This window comes from Schistocerca nitens, chromosome 5, assembly GCF_023898315.1.
Source record: "Schistocerca nitens isolate TAMUIC-IGC-003100 chromosome 5, iqSchNite1.1, whole genome shotgun sequence".
Taxonomy (NCBI): domain Eukaryota; kingdom Metazoa; phylum Arthropoda; class Insecta; order Orthoptera; family Acrididae; genus Schistocerca; species Schistocerca nitens.
This window is the reverse complement of record NC_064618.1, coordinates 370048252-370074788: the sequence shown is the minus strand read 5'-3', so window position 1 is coordinate 370074788 and position 26537 is coordinate 370048252. Positions and strand designations below refer to the sequence as shown.

The 26537-nt window shown below is 41.7% G+C and overlaps 1 protein-coding gene across 1 annotated transcript in view; it reads left to right on the top strand.

The window, feature by feature from the left end:
- Positions 1-26537, top strand: part of LOC126260460 (uncharacterized) — a 75736-nt gene that overhangs the window by 43840 nt on the left and 5359 nt on the right. Inside the window, exon 4 of the mRNA XM_049957789.1 lies at positions 19869-20108. Within this exon, the coding sequence (XP_049813746.1) occupies positions 19869-20108 (240 nt within the window). The remainder of the gene's footprint in view (positions 1-19868; positions 20109-26537) is intronic.

The window sequence follows — 26537 nt, the reverse complement described above, 5'->3', positions numbered from 1 at the left end:
TAGTTAGTGCCTTCCATAGTTTGAATCTTTTATTTAGCTGGCAGTAGTGGCGCTCGCTGTATTGCAGTAGCTTGAGCAGCGAAGATTTTTGTGAGGTAAGTGATTTGTGAAAGGTATAGTTTAATGTTAGTCAGGGCCATTCTTTTGTAGGGAATTTTGAAAGTCAGATTGCGTTGCGCTAACAAAATATTGTGTGTCAGTATAAGCACAGTCCTGTAAAATTATTAAAAGGGGATGTTTCATATGTCGACCCTTAGCCTAGGATACCTCACTGGAATCTTCTGATTTTTTCGTGTAGTTTGTGTAATTAGTGTAGATTTTGTTTATTGCTAGCGCGTAATTGTAGAGAGAATCTCCTTTGTAGTTGCAGTCTTTCATTGTTGTACAGTAAAACAGGTGTGGCACGCATGTAGATTTGCACCAAGTATTTCGCAGCTGCAATTAACTAGATATTATTTTCAGTGTTATGTTAATGTGTTTCCTTATTTTTGCTCTTCAAATTGTGCTTTTCTGTGTTGTCGTGTGAAATACTGTGACAATAATGGCGTGTGAAAAACGTAATACTAGGCTCCAAACTAAATTGAGAAATGACAGTGAAGACGAAAGCAGTGTGTTAGCGCCGCGGAGTAATGAATTAACTAATGTTCAAAGTAGTAATTTGGTAATTGCGCATAGGGAAATGGAGCGGGCGGCAAACAATGGTGTAGACAGTGAAACAATTAGAGAACAGGGAAGCATTATCGATCGATCGGTCGGCAACAGCTCGCCTCAGGAATCTGAAATGACAGGAAACAATTTCGCAAATATTGTAGACTCAGGTTTTGGGTCCTCACCGTTTTCTCAAATGAGTCAAGACACATTTTCTGCTTGTCAAAATGTGAATGTTGCCGGTGCAACTTCACTGCCGAATAGCACTGAGGAACATGTTTCAGACACCAGTGCACTGTTATTACAATTAATGCAACAAATGGGACAAAAGCTTCAAAAGTTAGACATAATGGAACAAAATCTTCAAAAGTTAGACACAGTGGAACAAAATCTTAAAAAGTTAGACACAACACTTGAACAAAATCAGAAACAAATAGGACAAAATCTTCAAAAGTTAGACGCAATGGAACAAAATCTTCAAAAGTTAGACTCATTGGAGCAAACTCTTGAACAAACACGCGAGGATTTAACTACTGAGTTACATCACATTGAATCGAAATGTCAAAAAGTCTGTAGTGACGTAAAAACACAAATTTGTGAGCATTTCCAACCTATTTTTTCGCGTCATGAAAATGCACTACAGAATCACGAAGCAGCCATAAAAGAACTGCAAACTACTGTTCATGAAAATCATGAGACCTTGCAAGCTAAATTTGACTCAGTTGCATCTACCGATTCAGTTACGCAACTTGCAAAAACTCAGGAAAACTTGAAGGACACAGTAGATTCGATTTCAACACAAATGGACACTCTGAAACTTGGTTCAGAAAAACACACTGAGGAAATGTGTTCACTATCGGAGAAAGTAGCCGAACTTTCGGATCAGTTCACTAACTTATCTACAAAGGTAGATGAGGATCTGAATGACACAACACCTGTAGCCTTCACTGACACTGAAGAGTATGAACAAATTAAGAAATTCAAACAAAATCAGAATCAAATTAATACGCAATACAAAAGAGAAATCCGGGAAGTACAAGATCAGTTGGCGCAAGTAATACAAAAATTACATATTTCAGAGGACACTCGCGCTCCAGTACAGGAAGAGGGACATAGAAATACGGAACAGCCACAAAATAATAACACAGCGCATTTCGGAAATTATGAAAGAAATTGGCAAGGTGCACCGAATTTTGAAGTGGAACCGCCGAAACGACGTAACAATGACCGATATGCGACTCGCCGACATGATGACTTTGACTATAAGCTGTTCATTACTACACGTAAATTCAAAACGTTTAAAAATTCTGGCAACAACATTCATCCACAAGCATGGCTCCATCAATTCTCTCATTGTTTTCCTCCCAACTGGTCGTTAGAACACAGATTAGAATTTATGTGTGGCTATTTAGAGAATGAACCAGCTGTAAGAATGCGATCGGTCATTCACGATTGTCAGTGAAGTAGAATTTTACCATGCCTTCCTCTCAGCATATTGGTCTCAAGCTACACAAGACCGAGTAAAACATAGCATCATGATGATGAAACACTTTGAACAATCTGAATTTTCCAGTCTTGTGAAATATTTTGAAGACATGTTGCACAAGAATCAGTATCTTTCAAACCCATACAGCCCCTCAGAACTCATCCGCATTTGCTTACTCAAATTGCCTGAACATTTACGACATATTATTTTAGCAGGACGTTGCAAAGACGACATTGAAGCTTTCCAGGGACTCCTACAAGAATTAGAAATTGACACAGACAGTCGCCAGATGCGAAAACAGGAAAACAAACACTACAGGTCACATACGTCACAATTCCGTGACGACAGAAACAATAACTGGACACGACAAGGCTATTCTTACAACGCAAATCGTGACCAAAACAGACATCACCCGTATGACAACCGTTGGCAGAATAATAGTTACAGAGAAAGATCGCATTTCCGTAGTAATGAATATGATAGAGATTACCATAGAAACAGACAATATGGGAACCAAAACAATTATTATCAAGGGAGGCAGAATAACTTCCGACGCAACAGTTCGGCGCACAGTTACGATTCAGGGAGAAATTATCCACCACGTGACGGACAAGAAAGAAACTACAGGAACTACCAACATGACGACAGACGATGTGATCGTAACGACAGACCTGAATTCCATCAGAACTGGCGAGCTTCAAACAGGGCAGGGCCTTCTCGTCAGAGTGAATTTATAGAAGTTAGGTCTCCTAATCCCAATAACGGCGCGCACCAACAAAGAGACAGACAATGACTCGCACAGCAGGCAGCCACGTGCGCCCGCTGGCTCCGAGAAAAATAACATAAGACGCTAGCCTTGAGAAAAATTTTAGCATTCTTTACCGATGTATAAAACATGACAATTGCTTTTCAGTTGAAAGTCTGAGTACTATGAAGAGTAAAGGTTTACACCACATTTCACATGTAAAACCGTTTATTGAAAGATAATCTGCTTTTTAACTTTGTCTTTGCCATAAAACGTTTCACTTCACATTTCTAGTATGCTTTGTCAGACTTAAGAAACTTTTAACATGCAACAATGTTTGAAGTTAAATATCCAGTCTAGAACCTAGGGAACATTTTTAAACAGAAATTACGAATGCATTGTTATAGTGAACAGACGTCACAGTGTTATTGTGTGTGTACATTCTTGCTTGTTAGTTGCATGATTACGTAACGACTGTAAGGCTCACATACTTAGAACATATACCGACAACGCTAATGAGATTTTCATGCAACATTTTGGTTTACTTAAAAAAAAAAATTCTGGATTTAAAGTACTTTCTGTGAAATACCAGAGGACACAGTGGTTAGTTTATGTGACAGCTACACGATGTTATCACGACGCTACTAATGAGTGACAATTTACAATGTTGCTTTTGCAGTGTATCTGTTTTACATCTGCCCAATTTTTCTGAATTCTTCTGGAAAGTGAAACATGTTTTAGTATTTAACTTTTGTGGTATAGCAACAATGAGACAGCCTTTTTCGTGGCACAACAATACGTTACAGTACAGTACTTTCTTCATCACAACAATAAGCGTAATAACTACGATATATATACACAAAGCATTTCACTTTTGTTTATCATGAGGTAAGTACATTGACTTCTGCAGAACTTAGCTTTCGGAGGACGATAACTACGAGACTTCCACAGAGATTATGTTGCGACATGACACACAGTTTAGCGCTACAGGACACGTATTTGAGTGATTAATTTTCTACTTAAAACATTTATTTTTAAAGATTTTTAAATTGCAAAGAAAGTTTTCTGTGATACATTTCATTCCATTGCTGTAATCTGTAACACCTGAGGGTATAATTACATTAATCCTCAGGGGGGTACACGCTTACTTTGTGTACCATGTGTGTGGCAACCACAAGGAACCCTAGCTAATATGGTATTTGCTTATACAACTTTACACATCGGTACCATATTTCTCCAACACATAAATTACACAGCTATCTGATTATTTGACAGAGAAATAAACATTCCTTTTACTACGTCAGTGACAGATGTTTACGCAATTACACAGTTGGATAACTTCACACTTACGAAATTGTATGTTGTTTGTACTTTGTGAACTGTTCATATTTTTTCAGAACCATTGTGATACTATGAGAGCTTTGAATGATATATTTGGTAAGGGAGCATGATTTTAAAGTACGTTTGAGGTAGATGACACTTTTGACATGAGCAGAGAATTTTTTTTAAGTTTTGGTATTATTGGAGGAAGCTACGACGATTTTGAGAGTTGACTGAGGTGTTATGATGTTATTTTTACGACGACTATGTGTATTATGTTGTTGCGGTATGTTTATGATCAATAAGCTGATGCTATATAAGGAATGTGATTACGTGTTTATATGTATATGAATAATGAATAGAAGTTAGGGACTATGGTTTGTGAAAAAGGTTGTTGGAAACTAAGAATCGTACTTTAAGAGTTATGAAATGTGTGTATATGCGTGAATGTATCACAATGCTGGCGAAAATTTTTTGGACGCTGTTATATTTATAGGATTTTGTTTCTACAGATTTATAACCCAGATTCTTGACCTGTGAAATATTTTTATATGAGACTGTCACTGTAGCGGAAACTGGTGTCGTAAATATTTCCGTACGAAAGTTAAGTGACCACCTGCACGTAATGCGTTGTGAGCGGCCAGGTGTGCCAGCCGCCTTGAGAAAAAGCCATTAGTGTGTGGCGCAGGTGGTAGAAAAAAAAAGGGGGGGGAGGCCATTATCCTCGCTATTGACATTCGTTTGTAGAAAGCATCGTAAATACGATACGCTAATAATAGCTTGGAAACATTCTTACATCTGCACACCTGATTAGGACAAGTGCCTATCTACGAGAATTGAGAGAAATGCCATATGGCTTGCTTTATGTATTTATTTACTCATTTTGTTTAATATCTAGTTTCTAGCTGCACTGCAGCACTGGTTAAAATAAAATTTTATAGATGTACTAATATAAATATTTTCTGTCTCCAGATCCAGTAAATAATAGTTTTGTGATATATTTCCAAAAAATGAGGGAGCATAAAAAGACATTTCCCTTCACAGGAATTGCATAAACAATTTCTTTACGATTTGGTAACTTATCTGCTAGTGTAAGTTCTCGTGATGCATCACTCTAGTGTTAAGATGTGACATAGGTATTAGACATGGCCATTTTTAGTGTAATATTTTTTCTGCTTGAGCTATGTCATGTTTAGGTATAAGTTGCTGCTGTTTGCCAGGCATAGTGTTATTGAATTTGACTTTGTATTATTCTGTTAAGCCAGTTTTACTAATGATTTATTTTTATTGTTTGCTGCACATTGCCTTAGATTAGTTGTAATATTACAATTGCTTTGCTAATTTCTTAATGCTGCTTGCTTCGCAAATCTGCGTTTTTTTTTCATTGCTGTTTATATTAATTGTTTTATGTGATGCTGCATTGCCTCGTCCCTTGGTATATATATCTGAGCTCAGTAGATTTAAGTTAGCTTAAGAGGGGGTAGACTATATAAGAAACTAACTATGATGAATTTATAAGAAATGCATTGAGAAGCTATCAGAAAATGGTTTGGCAAAAAAAAAGGATACTGTACAGTGGAGAAAAACTATTTTTGACAGAGGATGTGAACAGAATACAGAAAACAGGCTTAGATTGGACTTTTCTGAATAATGATGAACGAAGGGAGATCTCCATGCAAAATACTGCAGTAAAACAAACCCTGTCCTTTCCTTTTGTGTTATCCCACTATGTGTTTGTGTACCCTTGTGTATTTGTTTTCTTCCCGTCTCTGTGTAGTTTCATAGAATTTTTTCTTCTTCTAATACTAAGCTACATTCACTATGATGAGGAATACTGTTATCCTCAAATATAATTGGCATTAATAATATGTTATTTACCTTGTAAATATGCTTAGACATTATTTATTTTGTTTTATTTTAATGCTCATGTGTGAAGTTGATGTTTCGAAACTTATTCTGATCTTTTATGTATGTACTCATGTCATAATTCCTGTAACACTGACGTATACGTCTATTTCTATTCTTTTGTAAAGCCCCTATTACCGCAAATGTTATTTGTATTGTTATGTTCTTTACTGATGTATTTTGTACCTTTGTAATTGTATTTTTATGTTATCAAATTGTAATTGTTACCAGGTCATCAAATTAAGTAACTTGTAAGTTACATTTCACTGTACACATTTCTGTTGGTCATAGTATATGGACAATATGTGAGAAGTAGGGACTGTTAGTGTTTGCACGTGTGTTAATATTTCAGCAAGGGACTGGATAACAGCATTGCTGGTTCTAAGGACATTTCAAAAAAAATTTTTTCTGTGCGTGCACAAGTGGTGGTTTATGGACTTGCTATATTCTCCGCAAGAATCTTCGATGGTGATTGTGCACCTGCACAGTCACAACAGATGGCTGCTGGTCATTTCTACAAGGACTGCAGTGGGTCTGCACCTCTGGTGGCCTACCAGTACCATTATCTCTACAAGGACTACAGTGGGTCTGCGTCTTTGCTGACTCACCAGTACCATTATTTCTACAAGGACTGCAGTGGGTCTGCGCCTCTGGTGGCCCACCAATACCGTAATCTCTACCAGGACTACAGTGGGTCTGCTCTGTGATGACCTACCCACCAATACTCTTCAAAACTTCGACTGACTCCGCTGTGGGTTTGCTCTGTTGTGGCCCATTACCTGTCAGCATGTCAAGAGTCAGCACTGACTTTCCGTTGGAAGGACAACACTACTTCTTCAAGACTGCATGGAAATCCACTACTTTCGTGTGCATTTTCTTCTACTGCTCAGACTTTGAGAAAAACACTGAAATGTTATTGTGATGAAAGATCAGGACTGTCTTTATGGACTGTGAGAAAATTTTAGCTTTTGACCAACATTGTATCAATAAGTGTGTGCATTTGATTTCTTTGTTATTGTAATTATGAAAAAATTTTTCAAATCTGTATTGGCCACTGCCCAAACCAATTTGTAAAATTTTTTGTGGGGAGCATGGGGGCTATGTAAGTAGGCTGTTTAGGTTTTTTTTGGTAACGCCACCTCTGTATGAAAATCACTGGCTGTGCTGTGTGCAGTCTGTGGCTAGTTTGCATTGTTGTCTGCCATTGTAGTGTTGGGCAGCGGCAGCTGGATGTGAACAGCGCGTAGCGTTGCGCAGTTGGAGGTGAGCCGCCAGCAGTGGTGGATGTGGGGAGAGAGATGGCGGAGTTTTGAAATTTGTCATGAACTGCTATATATATATATATATATATATATATATATATATATATATATATATATATATATATATATATATATATATATATATATAATGATATCAAGGTAAATACATTGTTTGTTCTCTATTAATATCTTTCATTTGCTAACTATCCCTATCAGTAGTTAGTGCCTTCCATAGTTTGAATCTTTTATTTAGCTGGCAGTAGTGGCGCTCGCTCGGGAATTTTGAAAGTCAGATTGCGTTGCGCTAACAAAATATTGTGTGTCAGTATAAGCACAGTCCTGTAAAATCATTAAAAGGGGATGTTTCATTTTCAAAGAATTTTGTCGCGCGGTTTGAGGCTCTATGTCACGGAGTGCGCGGCCGCTCCCGCCGGAGGTTCGAATCCTCCCTCGGGCATGTGTGTGTGTGTGTGTTGTTCTTAGCATAAGTTAGTTTAAGTTAGTTTAAGTAGTGTGTAAGTCCATGGACCGATGACCTCAGCAGTTTGGTCCCTTAGGAATTCACACATATTTGGCATTTCTGACAAAGGATTTACAAGCTTCCTCTCTCCTCCCATCTGCTCACTCATTTTGTCATGCATAATGACCGTTTTCTTTTTTTTTTTTTTCATGTCGACAGATACTGCATATAAACGCTGCGCTGCAGAGAAAGCACTCGACATCATATCAACTTGCTACCTGTGCGTGGAGTACCGTACTGATGTGTGCTTTACGGCACATGTTACCAAACGTGAATGTTCTCGTTGACTTTAGTAAGCGTTTTGTCACACGATTTAAGAATTGTCTAATTGCGGACTGTGGCAAGTGCCAAACTCCGGCTGTTGGGTAGCATACCGGGAAAGTGCAGTCAGTCGTCAAAAGAGACTGCTTAGAAAGCAACTGCGCGTTCCATCTAAGAATACTGCTCGTTCGTGAGAGGTCCATATCAAATAGAACGCATAATGGATATTTAACGTTTACAGAGAAGGGCAGTACTAATGGTCATGGGTTTGTTTGACTCATTGGGGAGAACGTAATGGAAATGCCGAAAAAACTGAAGTGGTAGGCACTTAAACTATCCTGCAGAATCAAGAACCAATATTTAGTACCTGTCTCCGTAGCCAAGGCCGCTAACAGCCCCTGTGTGCTAGCCCTCGACTCGGAGCTAAGCCTGTTCGAATCCTAATGGTTGAAATTTTCACTGCCAGTATTCGGCCTGGAAGGAGAGAAGAGGTGATGGCGTGAAGCTCTTGATCACCAGTTTTGCGCCAAAGTCCTGGATTACATTCCAGATCTCTCTGCAGTGTGTAATATAGCGTGTGCATTCTCGCGTCCGTCGGCCGTCGTAATTTAATACATTATTATTATTATTTTGATTGTTGCCGACTTACGTGGTGGGCCTTAATAAAAATGATATTTCATTCAATTCTGATTTACGATTAAATGCTTTCCTGACGTTCTCCTTTTTAACAATATTAATCTCAAATCATTTGTTACGTTAATGAATGTTAGACTCGCTGAATCTTAAAACATGAGCATACAAGTTGAACATTGGAATAAACGTTTCATATTAATTTCCTCGGCTAGTCAGTTCACTTTAAAGCAAAAGATCTTTAGTTATTCATTACAATTGCGGCCCACACACGCGCGAGAGTATTTTTTCTTACCTCCGTTAACCATTGCCTCGTAGTCGGAGTCCTGGCTCTGGCTCTCGGCTATGGTACTGAAAATAAGAATCTTAAAGCTACATATTTTCTGCAACGTCGGGCGGCTGTGGAGAAAAATTAATATTATGTTAATAGCGTGCGAGTTTTCCGCTTCCGCTAATTTTTCATAAGTTAGTATCGCCACGTAATGGCGTCGTTGGCTGCATCGGCCGCTGCGATCGTTGAACTGTAAATTACTTGAATGCAGGTTAATTCAAGGAAGGCGGACATGAAATCGGGATCGCCTCTTACAAATTGAAAGTGCACAATAATATTAAATGAATATATTATATACTTAACTCATACAAATATGCTTACATTTGCCAGCACTCGCAAGATGTCCGGCTATACAGAATCAAGACAAGAGAAGAAGTGAAGTCAACTAAAAAAATTAACAAAAGAGCGTATCTTGTCATCTCTTTAGATCATTTTGTTATAAACTATTCCTTTGCAATCGAAACCTACACAGAGAAATTATTATTTTATGGCTACATGATAAAAATATATTATTCAATTTTTAAATGTCTCTTCTTTATAAATACTGTTTTTAAGTCTTTTCGTAATATAGCACTGGGGACGCCATATTGCCCCCCGAAATGTTTGTCATAAAAATGTTCGTGCTTTTTGACATAAATATTTCCTCTTTCATGTCCATAGTGTCCACACGCATATTTTTCTTTCACAGCCTACATATGTCACATCGTATGTTTAAACCGTTGTAATTACTGGGGTGTGTTGCACACAAAGTGTAATACAGATGAAGTTATCTACATAACAATATAATATACAATTGGTTACGTATACAGTCATGTACAAAATGACATAGAATATAATTAGTTTCATTTTGGCTGCTTCTTTTTAGGGTTGCAACTTTTGCAGTGTTCAAAGATATACAAGCACGAGTTAGTTCGGAATATTTGAAGTCCCAGGGGTGTCAACTGTTCGCTCCCCATTTGGCGCGGCCGTAGGGAAACACTTGGGAAAACCTCGGCGGAGCGACAGACTAACTGCTTTGGTCACTTTCACTTAATTGTTTCTGGGATGTCATTGGAGTACAGGATGTGCATACATTACAAATAATGTTTTGTTGCACTATGCAAAGAAATGAGGTGATTATAACATTTGATTGCGGTGTCGTTGATGATCTACGCCGCGACGTTTAGCTCGCGACGGCGCCGGTTGTAAGTTTTCGCCAGTTTCCGAGTGTCAAGCCAGCACTGTCCTGCAGAATACATGACATGGATCTTCTCCCGTGAATGAAGTTTTGATGCGCCACTGTTCCCATTACACGTCAGTTTTTGTCTTGATAAAATTATTTATGTTTTCGCCGCACTCGCAGGCACTGGTGAGTGTCCCAGTACGATCTTAGCACAAACATTCGCCGTTTCTGCGGTCGCTGTTTTGCAACAGTCGACGCATCGCATTCCAATCTCGCATTATTGTGCTCACTGAAACTACAGTCTGTCTCAAAAATATTGACTGTGGGTTCACTTCACGTTAACAGTTCACATTTATAAGCAAATTCACAGTTTTTCGTGCGTAATATTGGCGTTTGGCGTTCTTACCGCTGTTGAACGTTCAATACTAGCACTTCACTGTCAGTATCACAGTTTCACCTTCACAGTTTTTCACACTGCTTAAAGTAACTGTTTCGATTAGTTCACAAACACTAATGTATTTCATTCAGTCTGAACTGGATTTTGGCTCGTGCTGGATTTTACCAGTCTCTCGCACTAATTATCTCTTTTCATTTTCCACTTAGAGTCGTACTTGCCTTCAGATTTTTTTTTTTGACTATACAATTGTATTTCCTTCTCATCTGAGGTAAGTCCCCATGTCATGTCTGCCCACTCATTGCGTACTTGCCCTCCAGAGCCAGGCTCGACATTACAAAACTTTGTCTCTCGCATTATTGTACACATTTTATAATCTTGGCCTAGCGTGCAAGTTCCTAGATTAATGTTAGATTTGTGACTTTTGTTTACACTACAAATTCGTGCAAATCTCTGCTTTAGCAGATGACAATATATTTTAACAGTGCTTAGCGGTAGTCGCGTTTACTGATTTGCTTTGTACCTTGTCCACAACACATGAGGTACCTTGGGTGATGTACACCCTGCACTCATGTTGTTTAGTAAATTATGATTGAGCATATTTCAAGATCGGTATAGACATAAATACATGGAACAACATATACTCTATAATATTGAATTTCATAGGTTTCATTACTACTACAGTTCAAAAATATTCATGACACACTAATGAAAAATTCTTTCATCATTAAATGCTGTTGAATTTTTTAAAATATTTTTTAAGCATTTTTAAACATGAAATTTGTAAAATATTCTTAAACCTACGTTCATTTTTTTGTGTAATTACTTTAAAATTACTGTTATTCCTTAACATCTACAAAATTAAATCGCACTAATCTTGTGTGCCTCATTGTCTTTAAATGTTACACTAAAATCTGAACATTTACACACAAAAAATACACTATGAACTTAACCTACTACTCATATATGTCAACGTTGCTCTACTGAGCGAACTTCTTTAAGTCTTTGTAAGTATTTTTCTTGTTTCCTTCGTAATTGCCTCCTTCTTTGACCGCGGGATGGTGTAGTTTGCGTGAAAGAAAGTATCGTGAGGTACCACTTCGATGTTATAGGTGTAGCCCTCGATAACACCGGGTTTTTGCGAAAACACATTCTCATAATCCGTAAATAGCTGAGTCAATTCGTTTTGTTGTGCTTCAGTCAAATGTTCTGACTCCCTGACTTTCATGGCTATCAATTTCCTTTTTTCCTCTCTGTCTTCAGTAATAAACTCTTTATAACTTGCTTGTCTTGTACTTAAGTCAGAATATAAATTCATTACCTGTATTCCTTCGAATCTCGACTGAAAGCTCCGGCAATATTTACCGTGCACTTCCCGTGTCCTCAACAACGGCAAAATTACACGTCTACCCTCATTCATAAGGCTTACTTCCCCGCACAAGAGGTCGATTTTTGCGTCCCTTTGGCGTACAAATTCTACCCCCAGGATGCAAGCAACACCTAATCCTTTAACTACTAGGAACGAGCTTTTCATTGCTTCATTTCCTACCGTAAACTCGACTTGCACCTGGTGCTTTATGATATGAGATTGTGCACCTATTGCACCTGTTACACGACAATTCTTCACTGGCAATACTGGTATTCTATTATTTTGACTCAAGTACTTGTAAAAATTTGCACTCATGACATTGGTTGACGCACCGGTATCGACTATTATCTGTATTGGTGCTCCGGATATATCTGCTTACAATATAGCCTGCACAACAAAAAAATGGCTCAAATGGCTCTGAGCACTATGGGACTTAACATCTATGGTCTTCAGTCCCCTAGAACTTAGAACTACTTAAACCTAACTAACCTAAGGACATCACACAACACCCAGCCATCACGAGCAGAGAAAATCCCTGACCCCGCCGGGAAACGAACCCGGAACCCGGGCGTGGGTAGCGAGAACGCTACCGCACGACCACGAGATGCGGGCTCCTGCACAACACTTTTGTCGGTTCGGTTACATTTCTGCGGTATGTCTACAAGTTCCTTTTCTATTTTTATTCACTCATTGTATCTCAGCATACAAAGTTTATGGCTGTCATCCGTGAATGTGCCCTCACTACACCATCCTGCAGCCAACAACGGAGAGCGTATTGTGGATGTCTTTAGTTTAACGGATGAGCATTAGTGGGTTGATAGTTGTCTGTCACTTCCACTAACCTCACATTGTGGTTCTGGTTGTTGTTGTTGCTACTGTTGGGTTGGCCGCCCTGCCTCGCCGATGGCGTATTTTGATACTGTGTATGGCCCTGGTTTCGCGGTGGTCGGTTGTAACTTCCTGACATGTTCTGTGACGGACCTGGGTTGGCGTTCCATTGTGGCGCTGTGTTTTGTTGCCACTGTGGTGTCGGTTCATTACAACCACGCCACTGGTTTCTGTTGTTCCGCCATTGCGGATTGCCGTTACCATTATATCCATTACTCATGCGTCCATCATGATGTCTCTTTCGATTTTGACGATTATAACCGTTGCCGTTATAACCATTGCCATTGTTTGTGCCTCGATTCTGTTGCCGGTGCTCTTGCCTATTCCCGTTACCATTTGGTACTAAGTTACTACCGTTACTGTGGCTGCTATTGTAGTCGGCTTTTTGTTGATTACAGCCTGCATGGTTCCACTTGTTTTCGGTTTTCAAATCTTCGATCAATAAGTCAACAGAATCCACTATTTCCATGAATTATTCTATATCGTATTCTGGCACATTGATGAAATATCTTTTAATTTCACTGGGCAACTTCATTTTTATTAATCTGATTATGTCACGATCGGACATTGGCTCGTCCCAGTACCTGGTTTTGTTTATATACTTTTCGAAATATTTGCGTAACGTTCCCATCTTACGATTGTACATTTCTGGACTGTACAACTCCTTTCGTAGTCTTTCTTGGACGCTATCGGACCAGAATTTTTGCAAGAATGCACCTTCAAACAGTTGCATCGTTAGACATTTTTCGGACACGTCGGTGGCCCACAGTGCCACGTCACCTTGAATAAAGGAGACCACGAACTGTATTCTTTGTCTTTCCGTCCATGCCCTGGGAAACACATTCCTGAAGCTCTTAATAAATACCACAGGGTGGACATTTCGTTTTTCGCTATTGAAGGGTTGGAATGTCCTGTGTTTTATTACATTGTCCTCTTTTTTGCACATCTGATTGCTACATTCTGTGACACTCATTACTTCGTGATGTGCGCTGCACGATATCGCATGTTGTTCGTGCTCATAATTCGCGTTAGGTTGCGGTTGCGCACTCGCATCCTGCCTGCCATCAGCGTTATTATAGTAATCAGTACGCGGAGTCGGATTCATTATCTGTCCGCCACTGTTTACATTGCTTTCCAACACAGACAGTCTCCGCGCGACCTCCTGTTGCCAAGTTGGCAACTCCACTGTCACACGGGATTTGATCTGTGTTAATTCGGCACGTAGTGCGGCAGCGCTAGCGTCAATATTTACACTCGCGGCCGCAGTCGCTTGTTCTACAGCTGTTTTTACGTCGCTTTCAATCTTTGCAGATATATCGCGATCCTTTACTTCTAGCCATTCATTTAATTCTTTTTCTACTTTTTGAGCTTGCACTTCCAAATATGTATCAGTACTTTTCCGTGCATCTATCTCCACATTATCCATTCGGGTGGTTAAAGTCTGGACATTGTCTTCAAGCCAAGCCTGCGATATCTGTAATTTTTGCATCTCGCCGGCTAAGCTTTGCACAAGATCGGGTATTTCTTTGCAAGCATCCCGCATCTCGGGAAGTTCGCTTTGGATACTATCTAGCTTCGCTTCACTGCGCTGCTCTTGCTCAATGAGCTTTTGCGTTAATTTTTTCTCCTGCTCATGTAGCATCTGAGCCAGTTTTTCGTCTCTTTGTTTTTCCCTCTGTTCTTTTTCCCTATCTCTTTCTTCTAACCTGCGCAGAAATTCTGCAAATGGGTCTGCAATCGGTGAGCATACTGGTGCCCCGCTTAATCTAGCACTCGATTGGCCCCCCTGCCCAGGCAGTGGAGTTGTTGTTATTCTATTCCCATTCTGCTGTGGAGCGTCATTCACCGACCACAGATCCTCGCCCCCCGCTCCGGAAATTATGTTATCAGAGGCGGTGGCTTGGGATTCGTTTGCGTATTGCAAATGACCCTCACTTTCCATATTAACAAAATTTTGCTCGTCTGGTACGGATGCTTTAGCTTGTCCTATCTTACCCATAATAAATTCACTTTAAGCCACTGACGAATCTTTAACACTGATGCACACACGAATAATTATCCCCTCCAAAAATAAACATATAAATACACAAAACGAGTAATTATCCCCTCCAAAAATAAACACATAAATACACAAAACACCGAAGGTATCTCAAGTGCACATGGGTTCGATATTCCGCACAGAGCTACACAGGATGCTTGCACAATAGGCCTTACCTTTATTTTTCTTTCTCGTAATCCCTTTTCTTTTCTGCACTTTTTCTTCTCCGGCTCTCCTCAGGGTGTGGTTTTGTTGTTGTACATGTAAAGGAATTCATATAAGCATTAATATTTTACAACAATTAGACACATACATAATTACATTCAGCACAATAGAATCATATTGATCGGGCCCCAAAGTTGCGGCGCCAATCTCGCGTCCGTCGGCCGTCGTAATTTAATATATTATTATTATTATTATTTTGATTGTTGTCGATTTACGTGGTGGGCCTTAATAAAAATATTTCATTTAATTTTGATTTACGATTAAATGCTTTCCTGAAGTTCTCCTTTTTAACAATATTAATCTCAAATCATTTGTTACGTTAATGAATGTTAGACTCGCTGAATCTTAAAACATGAGCATACAAGTTGAACATTGGAATAAACGTTTCATATTAATTTCCTCGGCTAGTCAGTTCACTTTAAAGCAAAAGATCTTTAGTTATTCATTACAATTGCGGCCCACACACGCGCGAGAGTATTTTTTCTTACCTCCGTTAACCATTGCCTCGCAGTCGGAGTCCTGGCTCTGGCTCTCGGCTATGGTTCTGAAAATAAGAATCTTAAAGCTACGTATTTTATGCAACGTCGGGCAGCTGTGGAGAAAAATTAATATTATGTTAATAGCGTGCGAGTTTTCCGCTTCCGCTAATTTTTCATAAGTTAATATCGCCACGTAATGGCGTCGTTGGCTGCATCGGCCGCTGCGATTGTTGAACTGTAAATTACTTGAATGCAGGTTAATTCAAGAAAGGCGGACATGAAATCGGGATCGCCTCTTACAAATTAAAAGTGCACAATAATATTAAATGAATATATTATATGCTTAACTCATAAAAATATGCTTACATTTGCCAGCACTCGCAAGATGTCCGGCTATACACAACCAAGACAAGAGAAGAAGTGAAGTCGACTAAAAAAGTTAACAAAAGAGCGTATCTTGTCATCTCTTTAGATCATTTTGTTATAAACTATTCCTTTGCAATCGAAACCTACGCAGAGAAATTATTATTTTACGTCTACATGATAAAAATATATTATTCAATTTTTAAATGTCTCTTCTTTATAAATACTGTTTTTTAAGTCTTTTCGTAATATAGCACTGGGGACGCTATAGCATGTGACACTGTTGATGGTGATCAGTCCGTTGGATGGAGACGGTAAGAACAGTGGCACCCTTTGTGCTATTGGAGAGGAGTAAGCTATCTGTCGGTACCGGATTTCACCTTCTCCATTCTTTCATCATCATCATCATCATCATCATCATCATCATCGTCATCATCATCATTTAACACCAGCATAACACTACACTATACGCGCATCCATTACACTAACTCACCTATGCTCTACACTTACAATATAACACATCTTTCTCATATCCACAAGGAAACGGACCGGTATCAGCGGAGGAAGAACCCACTCTCCGACAGGCGTCTGAGCCCATTCCATAGGATTTCCCAGTCAACAATTTATACGAAATTTGAATTCTTACCAGTATTCAGTGGGTAATCTAGGAATATACTACAGCCCCCTCGTATCATTCTCGCAGAGTCTATCAGGACAAGGTTAGTCTAATTACGGCGTGCACAGAGGTAGTCATACAGTCACTTCTCCTGCACTCTTCACGCGGAAAGAACTGGAAGAAACCCTAAAAGTAGTACAATGCGAACTATTCTCTGCCATGCACATCAGAATTCACACTATAGATGTAGATGTAGAAACTCACACGAAGGGCTACAGTTCATTATTTACAAATCGTTACTCATGACTTTTGCCGCCTACACTAAACAAAAATTTATAAACATTTTGAAATGGTTTTACAAGCCGAAACTATGTGTACGATGTGGCAAATGAAGGTTATTAATATATACATGGTCTATCAAGTACATTGTCTGCTCTAAAGTATCTGGACACCTGTTAGTGGACTTAAAGGGATGTGTGCATTCGGGAGGACGACGGTTCAATCCCGTCTCCGGCCATCCTGATTTAGGTTTTCCGTGATTTCCCTAAATCGTTTCAGGCGAATGCCGAGATGGTTCCTTTGAAAGGGCACGGCCGATTTCCTTCCCAATCTTTCCCTACCCCGAGCTTGCGCTCCGTCTCTAATGACCTCGTTGTCGACGGGACGTTAAACACTAACCACCACCACCACTTAAAGGGATGTGTCTATCCTCAGCCTATGTCACCTTGGAATCTGCTGGGAACACTTTCAATGAGGCGTCTGAATGACTGTGGAGGAATGGCAGTCCATTCTTCCTCAAGGGTAGAAACCAGAGAAGGTAGCGATGTTGGACGCTAAGTTCTGGAGCGAAATCGACGTTCTAACTCATTCCAAAGGCCTTCCATTAGGTTCTTTCCTGAGTTGTAACCAACACAGCCGTTATTTATTGTCAACAACTGAGACATCTTGCAAACGCAATCCAAGAACAACGACCAGGAAGACTGCGTGAAGTGATGCTATCCACGATAACGCCCGCCTGTATTCTGCTATACTGACAAAAAGAACTATACAGGAGATGGTTTGGGAAGCCATTCCACACCCACCTTCATTCACCTGAGATTGCGCCCTCAGATAGTCACATTTTCCGCTCTCTAACAGCCATCAAGAAACTTTATTTCTGGATGAAAAGGCACTCCGACAATGACTCGACGAGTTCTTCGCTTCAAAATCACGTGATTTCTACAACTGCGTTATCGAAAGATATGGCGGACTGTTATAAATAGTGAAGGAGAATATATTATAGATGACTAAAGTCTATGTGATGTGTGCGCGCAATGTTTCCACCGCAGTCCGCTAGACAGCGGGAGTAGCGAAGATGGCGACTAGTGAACAGAAAGCGTTTTGTGTTTTGCAGTTTGCAAAGACCGAATCTGTACTTACTGAGCAACTTGCGTTCCGACTGAAGTTCCGTTGTGATCCTCCAAGTGACAATAACATTCGTAGATGCTATCATCAATTTGAAGATACCAGCTGCCTGTGTAAAGGGAAGAGCACAGGACGACCAAGAATTAGTGAAGAGACGGTTGAGCGAGTGAGAGAGTCGTTCACTCGTAGCCCAAAGAAATCAGTCTGGGAGGCTAGTCGTGTCGACTGTTTGGAAAGTTTTAAGAAAACACGTACAACTATGTTCTTACCGTTTACAGTTATTACAGGCTCTAGAACCGGCACACACACTGGACTCGCATTCGGGAGGACGACGCTTCAATCCCGCGTCCGGCCATCCTGAGTTAGGTTTTCCGTGATTTTCCTAAATCGCTCCAGGCAAATGCCGAGATGGTTCCTCTGAAAGGGCACGGCCGACTTCCTTCCCCGTCCTTCCCTAATCCGATGATACCGATGACCTTGCAGTTTGGTCTCTTCCCCCAAAACAACCCAACCCTCTAGAGCCGGCAGACCATGGATTACGTGCCAACTTCGCAAACGAAATGTTGTTTCATTACGATGAAGATTTTCTGGATCATGTTGTCTTCATTGATGAATTGACCTTTCACCTTAGTGGACATGTTAACACTCACAATGTGCTCATCTGGGGCTCAGAAAACCCTCATGAGGTGGTACAAATGCAACGAAATTCCCCTAAAGTGACTGTATTTTGTGCCGTATCCCGGAGGAAAGTTTATGGGCCTTCCTTTTTTGGTGAACCAACTGTAACTGGCACTTCTTACCTTGATACACTTGAGCAATCGCTGTTCCCTCAGTTGGAAGAAGATTAGCCAAAGAACTTAATTTTCCAGCAAGATGGTGCACCACCTCACTGGTTGAACTTTACTGTACCCAAGTGCTGGACAGGCCCCAAGGGGCCCAATGACAGGGCTTGCTTTGCATGGCCTCCACGTTCACCTGACCTTACGCCATGCGATTTTTACCTTTGGGGATTCATCAAGGATCCTATGTACGTGCCTCTGCTACCAGCGGACCTCCCTGAATTAAGAAACCAGATTGAAGCAACTGTTGCTACAATCACTGAAGACACAATTCTCAACATTTGGGAAGAACTCGGCTATAGACTTGATGTGTGCCATGTGACAAATGGCGCTCACATTGAACATTTATAAGGTTCTTGGTAAAACTGTTTGAGTTGCTCTTTCATTTGACATATCATTTATAGCTGTAAGTTTAATGTAATAAATTTTATAAAGCGTTAAAACCCCGATATGCATTTTTAAACATCCTGTATATTGGTGGGTCCTCCTCTCCTACATCTGGCGGTCAATTCCGCATTATAGGTGTGACCGGATACTGCGATCAGATTGTGTATGATGCAAACACTTTGTCCAGTGTTGTGTTGCAACCAATACCACGTAGACAGTCTCTGATCATCTCACACACTATTGTGCCCTTACCTCGGACCACCCCGGGTGGCACATAGGTTTTAGCTGAGACAGCTAGGAGTGGTCTTGGAAACGTAAGTCTGAGACAATCCTTGCGCCGTTTAGTGTTGCAGACTAGTGTCAGTAGCATCTTCTCACAGAGATGTACACAGCCTCAAACTTTATAACGTAATGGTAGTGTGTCGACTGACCACTCTGGATACTGTGGCTCGATGTGGGTACTGCAACTGCTTGTAACAGGCTGTGTCTAGGGGATAACTGGTCCTGAAATGCTCTTTTTCCAATCCAAGCATAGCGGCCTCTATGTAGGTAACTGAGGTATGTACTTGCAGAGAACTAAAAGCTGTGTCCCTCAGGATTCTGTGGCGAGCGAGGAAGACGAGTCGCGGCGCCGACCGCCGCCGCAGCTGTTCCGGTGCCCGTGCGAGCGCAGCTGCCCCGCGCAGCTGGAGGCGGACGCTTTGGGCACACACGTGAGGCGCGACCACGGCCACGTGTTGGCCGCCATGCCCGACGCTGCCGCCGCGGTGCGCCTGCCGCCCTGGCCCGACGAGATCGCCACGCTCACTCACGCGGGGCACACTTTCTACCTCAAGGTCAGTTCCGTCACAGCCTTCACTTTCCTCACTGCGTCTCAAGGTTGGCCAGCCATAGTCCGTGCAATGCCCACAGTAGTACGCTCTGCCTATGAGGAGAAGCGTTCTATTTATACAGGGTGTCTCAAACCTTTTGAGTCAAACTCATACAGGCGGTAGTGGGTCCACAGCCGATTATATAGGAATGGGGAACCAATAATCGGAAAATGCGTATTTACTGTGTTATGGACATACTCAGCGAACACCATAATAACAACAACGTAGTTCATAGGAATTGTACAAAGCGACACCCGCAAGTCTCAGTGCCCATACTGCAATGCCGCAAGCCTATCAGAGAGCATGGGTGTCTGTTGTAGCCGGCCGCGGTAGCCGAGCGGTTCTAGGCGCCCAGTCCGGAACTGCGCGACTGCTACGGTCGCAGGTTCGAATCCTGCCTCGGGCATGGATGTGTGTGATGTCCTTAAGTTAGTTAGGTTTAAGTAATTCTAAGTTCTAGGGGACTGATGACCACAGATGTTTAGTCCCATAGTGCTCAGAGCCATTTGAACCATTTGTCTGTTGTACACTGGAACAGAGGTCCGGCCCCGGTAGCTGAGTGGTCAGCGTGACGGAATGTCAATCCTAAGGTCCCGGGTTCGATTCCCGGCTGGGTCGGAGATTTTCTTCGCTCAGGGACTGGGTGTTGTGTTGTCCTAATCATCATCATTTCATCCCCATCGACGTGCAGGTCGCCGAAGTGGCGTCGACTTGAAAGACCTGCACCAGGCGAACGGTCTACCCGACGGGAGGCCCTAGCCACACGACATTTCATTTCACTGGAACAGACAGTGGACAACAAACAGCGTACACATCTGACCCTGAAACAGACATACTGTACACAACTTAGCTCATAGCACATCTGTCTTGTGATGATTGGGTACACTGCACTGGCGCATTAACCCATACTGCATGCACGACACTGTCCCTGGTGTCAGCTGTCCACTGCATCAGACAGCTTGTGATGTGTCCATGGTGAGGTGTGATACTGTGTACAGCGCACTACGCATAGTCAAAGATGGAACGTTACTCGCCACGAGATTTCACAGACATGCATTTAATCTACGATGCAGCAGGGTGTAGCACCGGTAAAGCAGCACAAACAGGCCTCATCCTAACTGGCAGAAATTTATCTCCACGGATACCAGCTTACGTGAGATGGTGTCGTTCGTGCCTCAGAGAGCCAGCCTAGCTTCTTGCCAAAGACATGTCCAAACACAGACTTTGAGGCGATGGTGTTTGATGGCTCTGAGCACTATGGGACTTAACTTCTGAGGTCATCAGTTCCCTAGAACTTAGAACTACTTAAACCTAACTAACCTAAGGACATCACACACATCCATGCCCGAGACAGGATTCGAACCTGCGACCGTAGCGGTCGCGCGGTTCCTGACTGTAGCGCCTAGAACCGCTCGGCCACCCCGGCCGGCGATGGTGTTGGATCGTGTGGCCAACCACCCACCAATAAACACCTGTCAACTTACCTGTGAAACGCACACTTCGAAGGGTACAGTGTGCAGAGTCTGGTAAAACAGGTGTAACAGCCTTATCGGAAAGAACGTGTGCAAGCACTGGGACCAATGGATTTTAAGCCCTGAATTCACTCCTGTCAATACCCGCCAGGTTAGCCGATCGCGCTAATGCGCTACTTCCTGGACTCGGATATGCGCGCCGGCCCCGGATTGAATCCGCCCGGCGACTTAATGACGGAGGACAGTGTGCCGGCCAGCCTAGATGTGGTTTTTAGGCAGTTTTCCACATCCCACTAGGTGAATACCAGGCTGGCCCCCACATCCGGCCTCAGTTACACGGCTCGCAGACATCTGAACACATTCGCACTATTCCATGGATTTTACTAGACACAGACAGTTGGGGTACACTAATTCCGTCCCGGGAGTATGGGGTGGCGGCAGGAAGGGTATCCGGCCACCCCTTCCATTAACCTTGCCAAATCCGATTAACCATGCCGATCCTGCGTCATTGCGGGAAAAGGCACACGCAACAAATTCAGTCCTCTCAATGGATAGTCCACCGAAGCGCTGTAGTGCCAAACTTATCACAGTCTGAACTGTTCATGCATGAGGCCTCATTCACCCATGATGATGGTTTCAACAGCTGCAACAGCCACGCCACCCACATCGGTAACCAGCAGCAATGGTTCTTTGTCAATGTATGGGCGGGCATTGTACAAGATCCCCTAATATGACCTTACTTGCTGCCTCCCAACTCGACTGATCCATGTTACCTGGTTTTCCTGCGAGATGTGCTGCCACAGTTCTTGGAGACTGTACCCCTTGTTGCTGCGAAAATATGTGGTTTCAGCACGACGGTGCACCAGCGCACTTTGATGTTAATGTCTGCAAGCAACTGAACAACAAGTAACCTCATCGTTGGATTGGAAGTGAAGGTTCAGTCCCATGGCCAGCGCGATCATCGGATCTCACACCTCTGGACTTTCTCCTCTGTGGTTACGTCAAAACTGGTGTATGTAACTATGTAGAAACAGATGAAGACCTGCTTGCTAGGGTCCAAGCTGGTACAACAGACACCAGGGATCTTTGAGAGTGTGTGGCAGAACTTCAAGCGCCGTTGTCCTGCATGAATTGAGACTGGCGGTCGTTACATTGAACAGTTACTATGAGGTACGTTGTTGGTATGCGGTGTGCGCTGTGTAGGACCATACACAATAAATATGCATGTCCGATCACTGGTTCCCTATCTCAATATAATCGGTCTAGGACCCACTAACACTGTTTCAATTTGATTCAAAAGGTTTGAGACAGCCTGTATAGCACGGCTAACTGAAAGACTTGAGGCAGACGGCTTACAACAACAGCTCATTTAACTTTTATGTGAATAAACGCCGTTTCAAATCACCAGCACATTGAGGATCTCTCAAAATGCGGCGGAGTAGGAACAATTTGTTCTAATGAAATGACAAAAAAGTAATATTAGTGGTAAAAGATGTACTTTAGCTGAAGACGTTCTTGTTTGGAAAAGAAGTATCCTAAAGAACTTTTTGTATCCCGCCTGGATAGGCGGCGCGTGGGTCTGCTCCTGTAAACTGAAGGTTAGGCCGAATATAGGAAGCTAGGGGGAGCAGGTGAGGTAGAACTCTCGGTACTGCAGTGTGCATTTAAATCACCTTTACTTTAGCAAGAAGATGAATATATGACTTTGCACTGAGGAGCACGTATGTGCGAAGCCGGATGTCTCAAGCTCACAAAAGGTACACAGAAAAAATCTGTAGTGGCTAGCCCACTGTGAAATAGAAACAATGTTGCTTGGTCGTCTACTCGGAATCAAATGGGCAGAATCTGGAGCGGCGCTCGTAGAGCTGCACAGCGCCGGCTGGAGGGCACTGTCGTCGGTGTCGGTGACATAGTGTCAACCTAAGAACTTGTACTGACGCCGTGGCATCGTAGCTATCGATACCTCAGAATTAGCTCGTAAATTTTCTTTTATGTTTTGTAAATGGTTGAGACCAAGTTACCTTTTAATTCTTTGCAAATGTGGCAGTATTTTCTATGCTTTTTATTCTTCGTGGTAATTTGTTTTATCAGATTATCAACAGGTTTTGAATGTTTACTCGCATTTGCGTGTTTCATGCTTGATTTGAAAATTATTGACAATGACAACTCACTTCTGAGAGAGAGAGAGAGAGAGAGAGAGAGAGAGAGAGAGAGCACTCATATGTACACAGCAACTAATACTAATATTATAGAACATATTTCTACTAAATTAATAAGGAAGTCCTCTATAGCTTCGACGCTCATATACATTACAGCATGATGAACTTGTGGAACTTCACATTTTGTGCTGTAACTTAGATATCATGAAGGCTTTAACCGCTGGTACGTCTTTATGTGGCGTTTAATTATAACAATTAATACAAAGAACGATATGTTTTTATAAATCTTCAATGTGCCGTTGCCTTGAAACAGCATACTTTCGTAACAAACGAGTTATGACACGAATGCTATCAACTATGGAACCCAATACGGCTTCTCCCAAGCAGCCCACTTCGAACGCTAACGTGAAGTCGATAGCAGTTTCTGCAGTATTCGATACTGTATGTGTCGTCAAAATGATGCCACATGTCCCTCAAGTCTTGTGACCTGAATGTTACGCACACAGCAAATGCTGCAGACTCCACGCTGTCAGGGTCTCATACCAAGGGAAAATTAAATGTTCGCAGTTTTGATTTGAAAATAAGAACATTAGTCAGGACAGTCATGGCTTCTTGTTACCACACTGGGGATCTTTGCACTATTCGTGCAAAGTTCGACGATTTTTGAAAAAATAAAAAAATATCCCAAAATCTTTTGCTGTAATTAGAACTAACATTTTCGTTTCGAATACTGCATATGATGTATGCTTTATCATGCACACCAAGGCACTGAAATGCGTTGCCCTATTATTAGTGTAGGCAGGATAAAATTTGTTTTCACTCTCCAGAAAAATAAAGAACATTGTCAGGAAAAATGTGAATGAAGTGCAGTAACAAAAAGAACTGGATATTTATGTTCCGAAAGTGAACTAAAAGTAAATGATACGAAAGAGTGAGTCTTCAGTGTAGTTTTGTACATAAATAGTCAACTGCCGGCGAGTAACTTGTGAGTGATGGTGCAGGCTTTCAAGAGTGACATGTAGCACATTTTGAAAATACAGTAAATAGTATTTTCCAGTGAAAGCATGTGAATTTTGGATTAGCCATGTTTTTCGGTTATCTGTGCAGTCTTGTGTGCACATTGACCCATATAATAGTTCTTGCTGCACCTGATTATAGCAGTTCTATCGAGTTCACGCGTTGCGAAAACCATCAAAATGCACCTCAGGTAGTTGCTACAAAATTGTCTTGAAAGACACACTTCATAAGTTAGCAACTAAGGTATGTGTTCGCAACTGACAATACAGACATTTCACCTAATTGTTAGGGAAACTCTCACTACAAATAGGGCGAAACTTACACTATCAGTACACTCTAGCGAGACATTTACGTACTTAGAATGCCTTTACTACAGTGAATAGAAGCGCCAATGCAAGAAACAAAAAAAGTATCTTTAACATCATCATAACATTAATATTAAACGTGGATGAATAAAGCTTCAAAGCATAATAGAGAGATACATAGACGGAGATACGAGAATGAAGGTCCCGCCTCTATTTTGATTTCCTTTGGTTGCAAGCTGTGGAAAGTGAACAATCATGAGGAGGTTGGTGTGACTACTTTAGTCTCGGCTAGCTGTCCGCTGTCAGCAGCAGACTTTTCAAGCTGGTGAAGGCTCTGTAATGGCGTGGGGCGTGTGCGGTTGGAGTGATATGGGACCTCTGATACGTCTAGATGCGACTGTGATAGGTGACACGTACGTAAGTAACCTGTCTGATCACCTGCATCCATTCCTGTCCTGGCCGGCCGAAGTGGCCGTGCGGTTAAAGGCGCTGCAGTCTGGAACCGCAAGACCGCTACGGTCGCAGGTTCGAATCCTGCCTCGGGCATGGATGTTTGTGATGTCCTTAGGTTAGTTAGGTTTAACTAGTTCTAAGTTCTAGGGGACTAATGACCTCCGCAGTTGAGTCCCATAGTGCTCAGAGCCATTTGAATCATTTGAACCATTCCTGTTCATTGTGCATTCCGATTGACTTGGGTAATTCCAGCAGGACAATGCGACACCCCACACATCCAGAAATGCGACAGTGCGGCTGCAAAGATATACTCTTCTGACAAGGGAACCTCCCCAACACAAACCCCTCAGACTTAGTTATAAGTTGGCACAGTGGATAGGCCTTGAAAAACTGAACACAGATCAATCGAGAAAACAGGAAGAAGTTGTGTGGAACTATGAAGAAAATAAGCAAAATATACAAACTGAGTAGTCCATGTGCAAGATAGACAACATCAAAGATAGTATGAGCTCAGGAGCGCCGTGGTCCCGTGGTTAGCGAGAGCAGCTGTGGAACGAGAGGTCCTTGGTTCAAGTATTCCCTCGAGTGAAAAGTTTAATTTTTTATTTTCAGACAATTATTATCTGTCCGTCCGTCCGTCCGTCCGTCCGATGCGAGGTAACTGCACCGTAGTGTGGGGACGCTACACCTAAACGGAAAAATTTGAAAACGTTAAAAACATATGTTTTGACAGAGCACAGGGAAAAATGTGCGACTGTGAAACTGTTGCATTCATTTGTTGCAGTTTATGTGACTAACTCTTATGTTTTCATCACTTTTTTGGGAGAGATTATCACATCCACAAGAAAACCTAAATCGGGCAAGGTAGAAGAATCTTTTTACCCATTCGCCAAGTGTACAAGTTAGGTGGGTCGACAACATATTCCTGTCATGTGACGCACATGCTGTCACCAGTGTCGTATAAAATATATCAGACGTGTTTTCCTG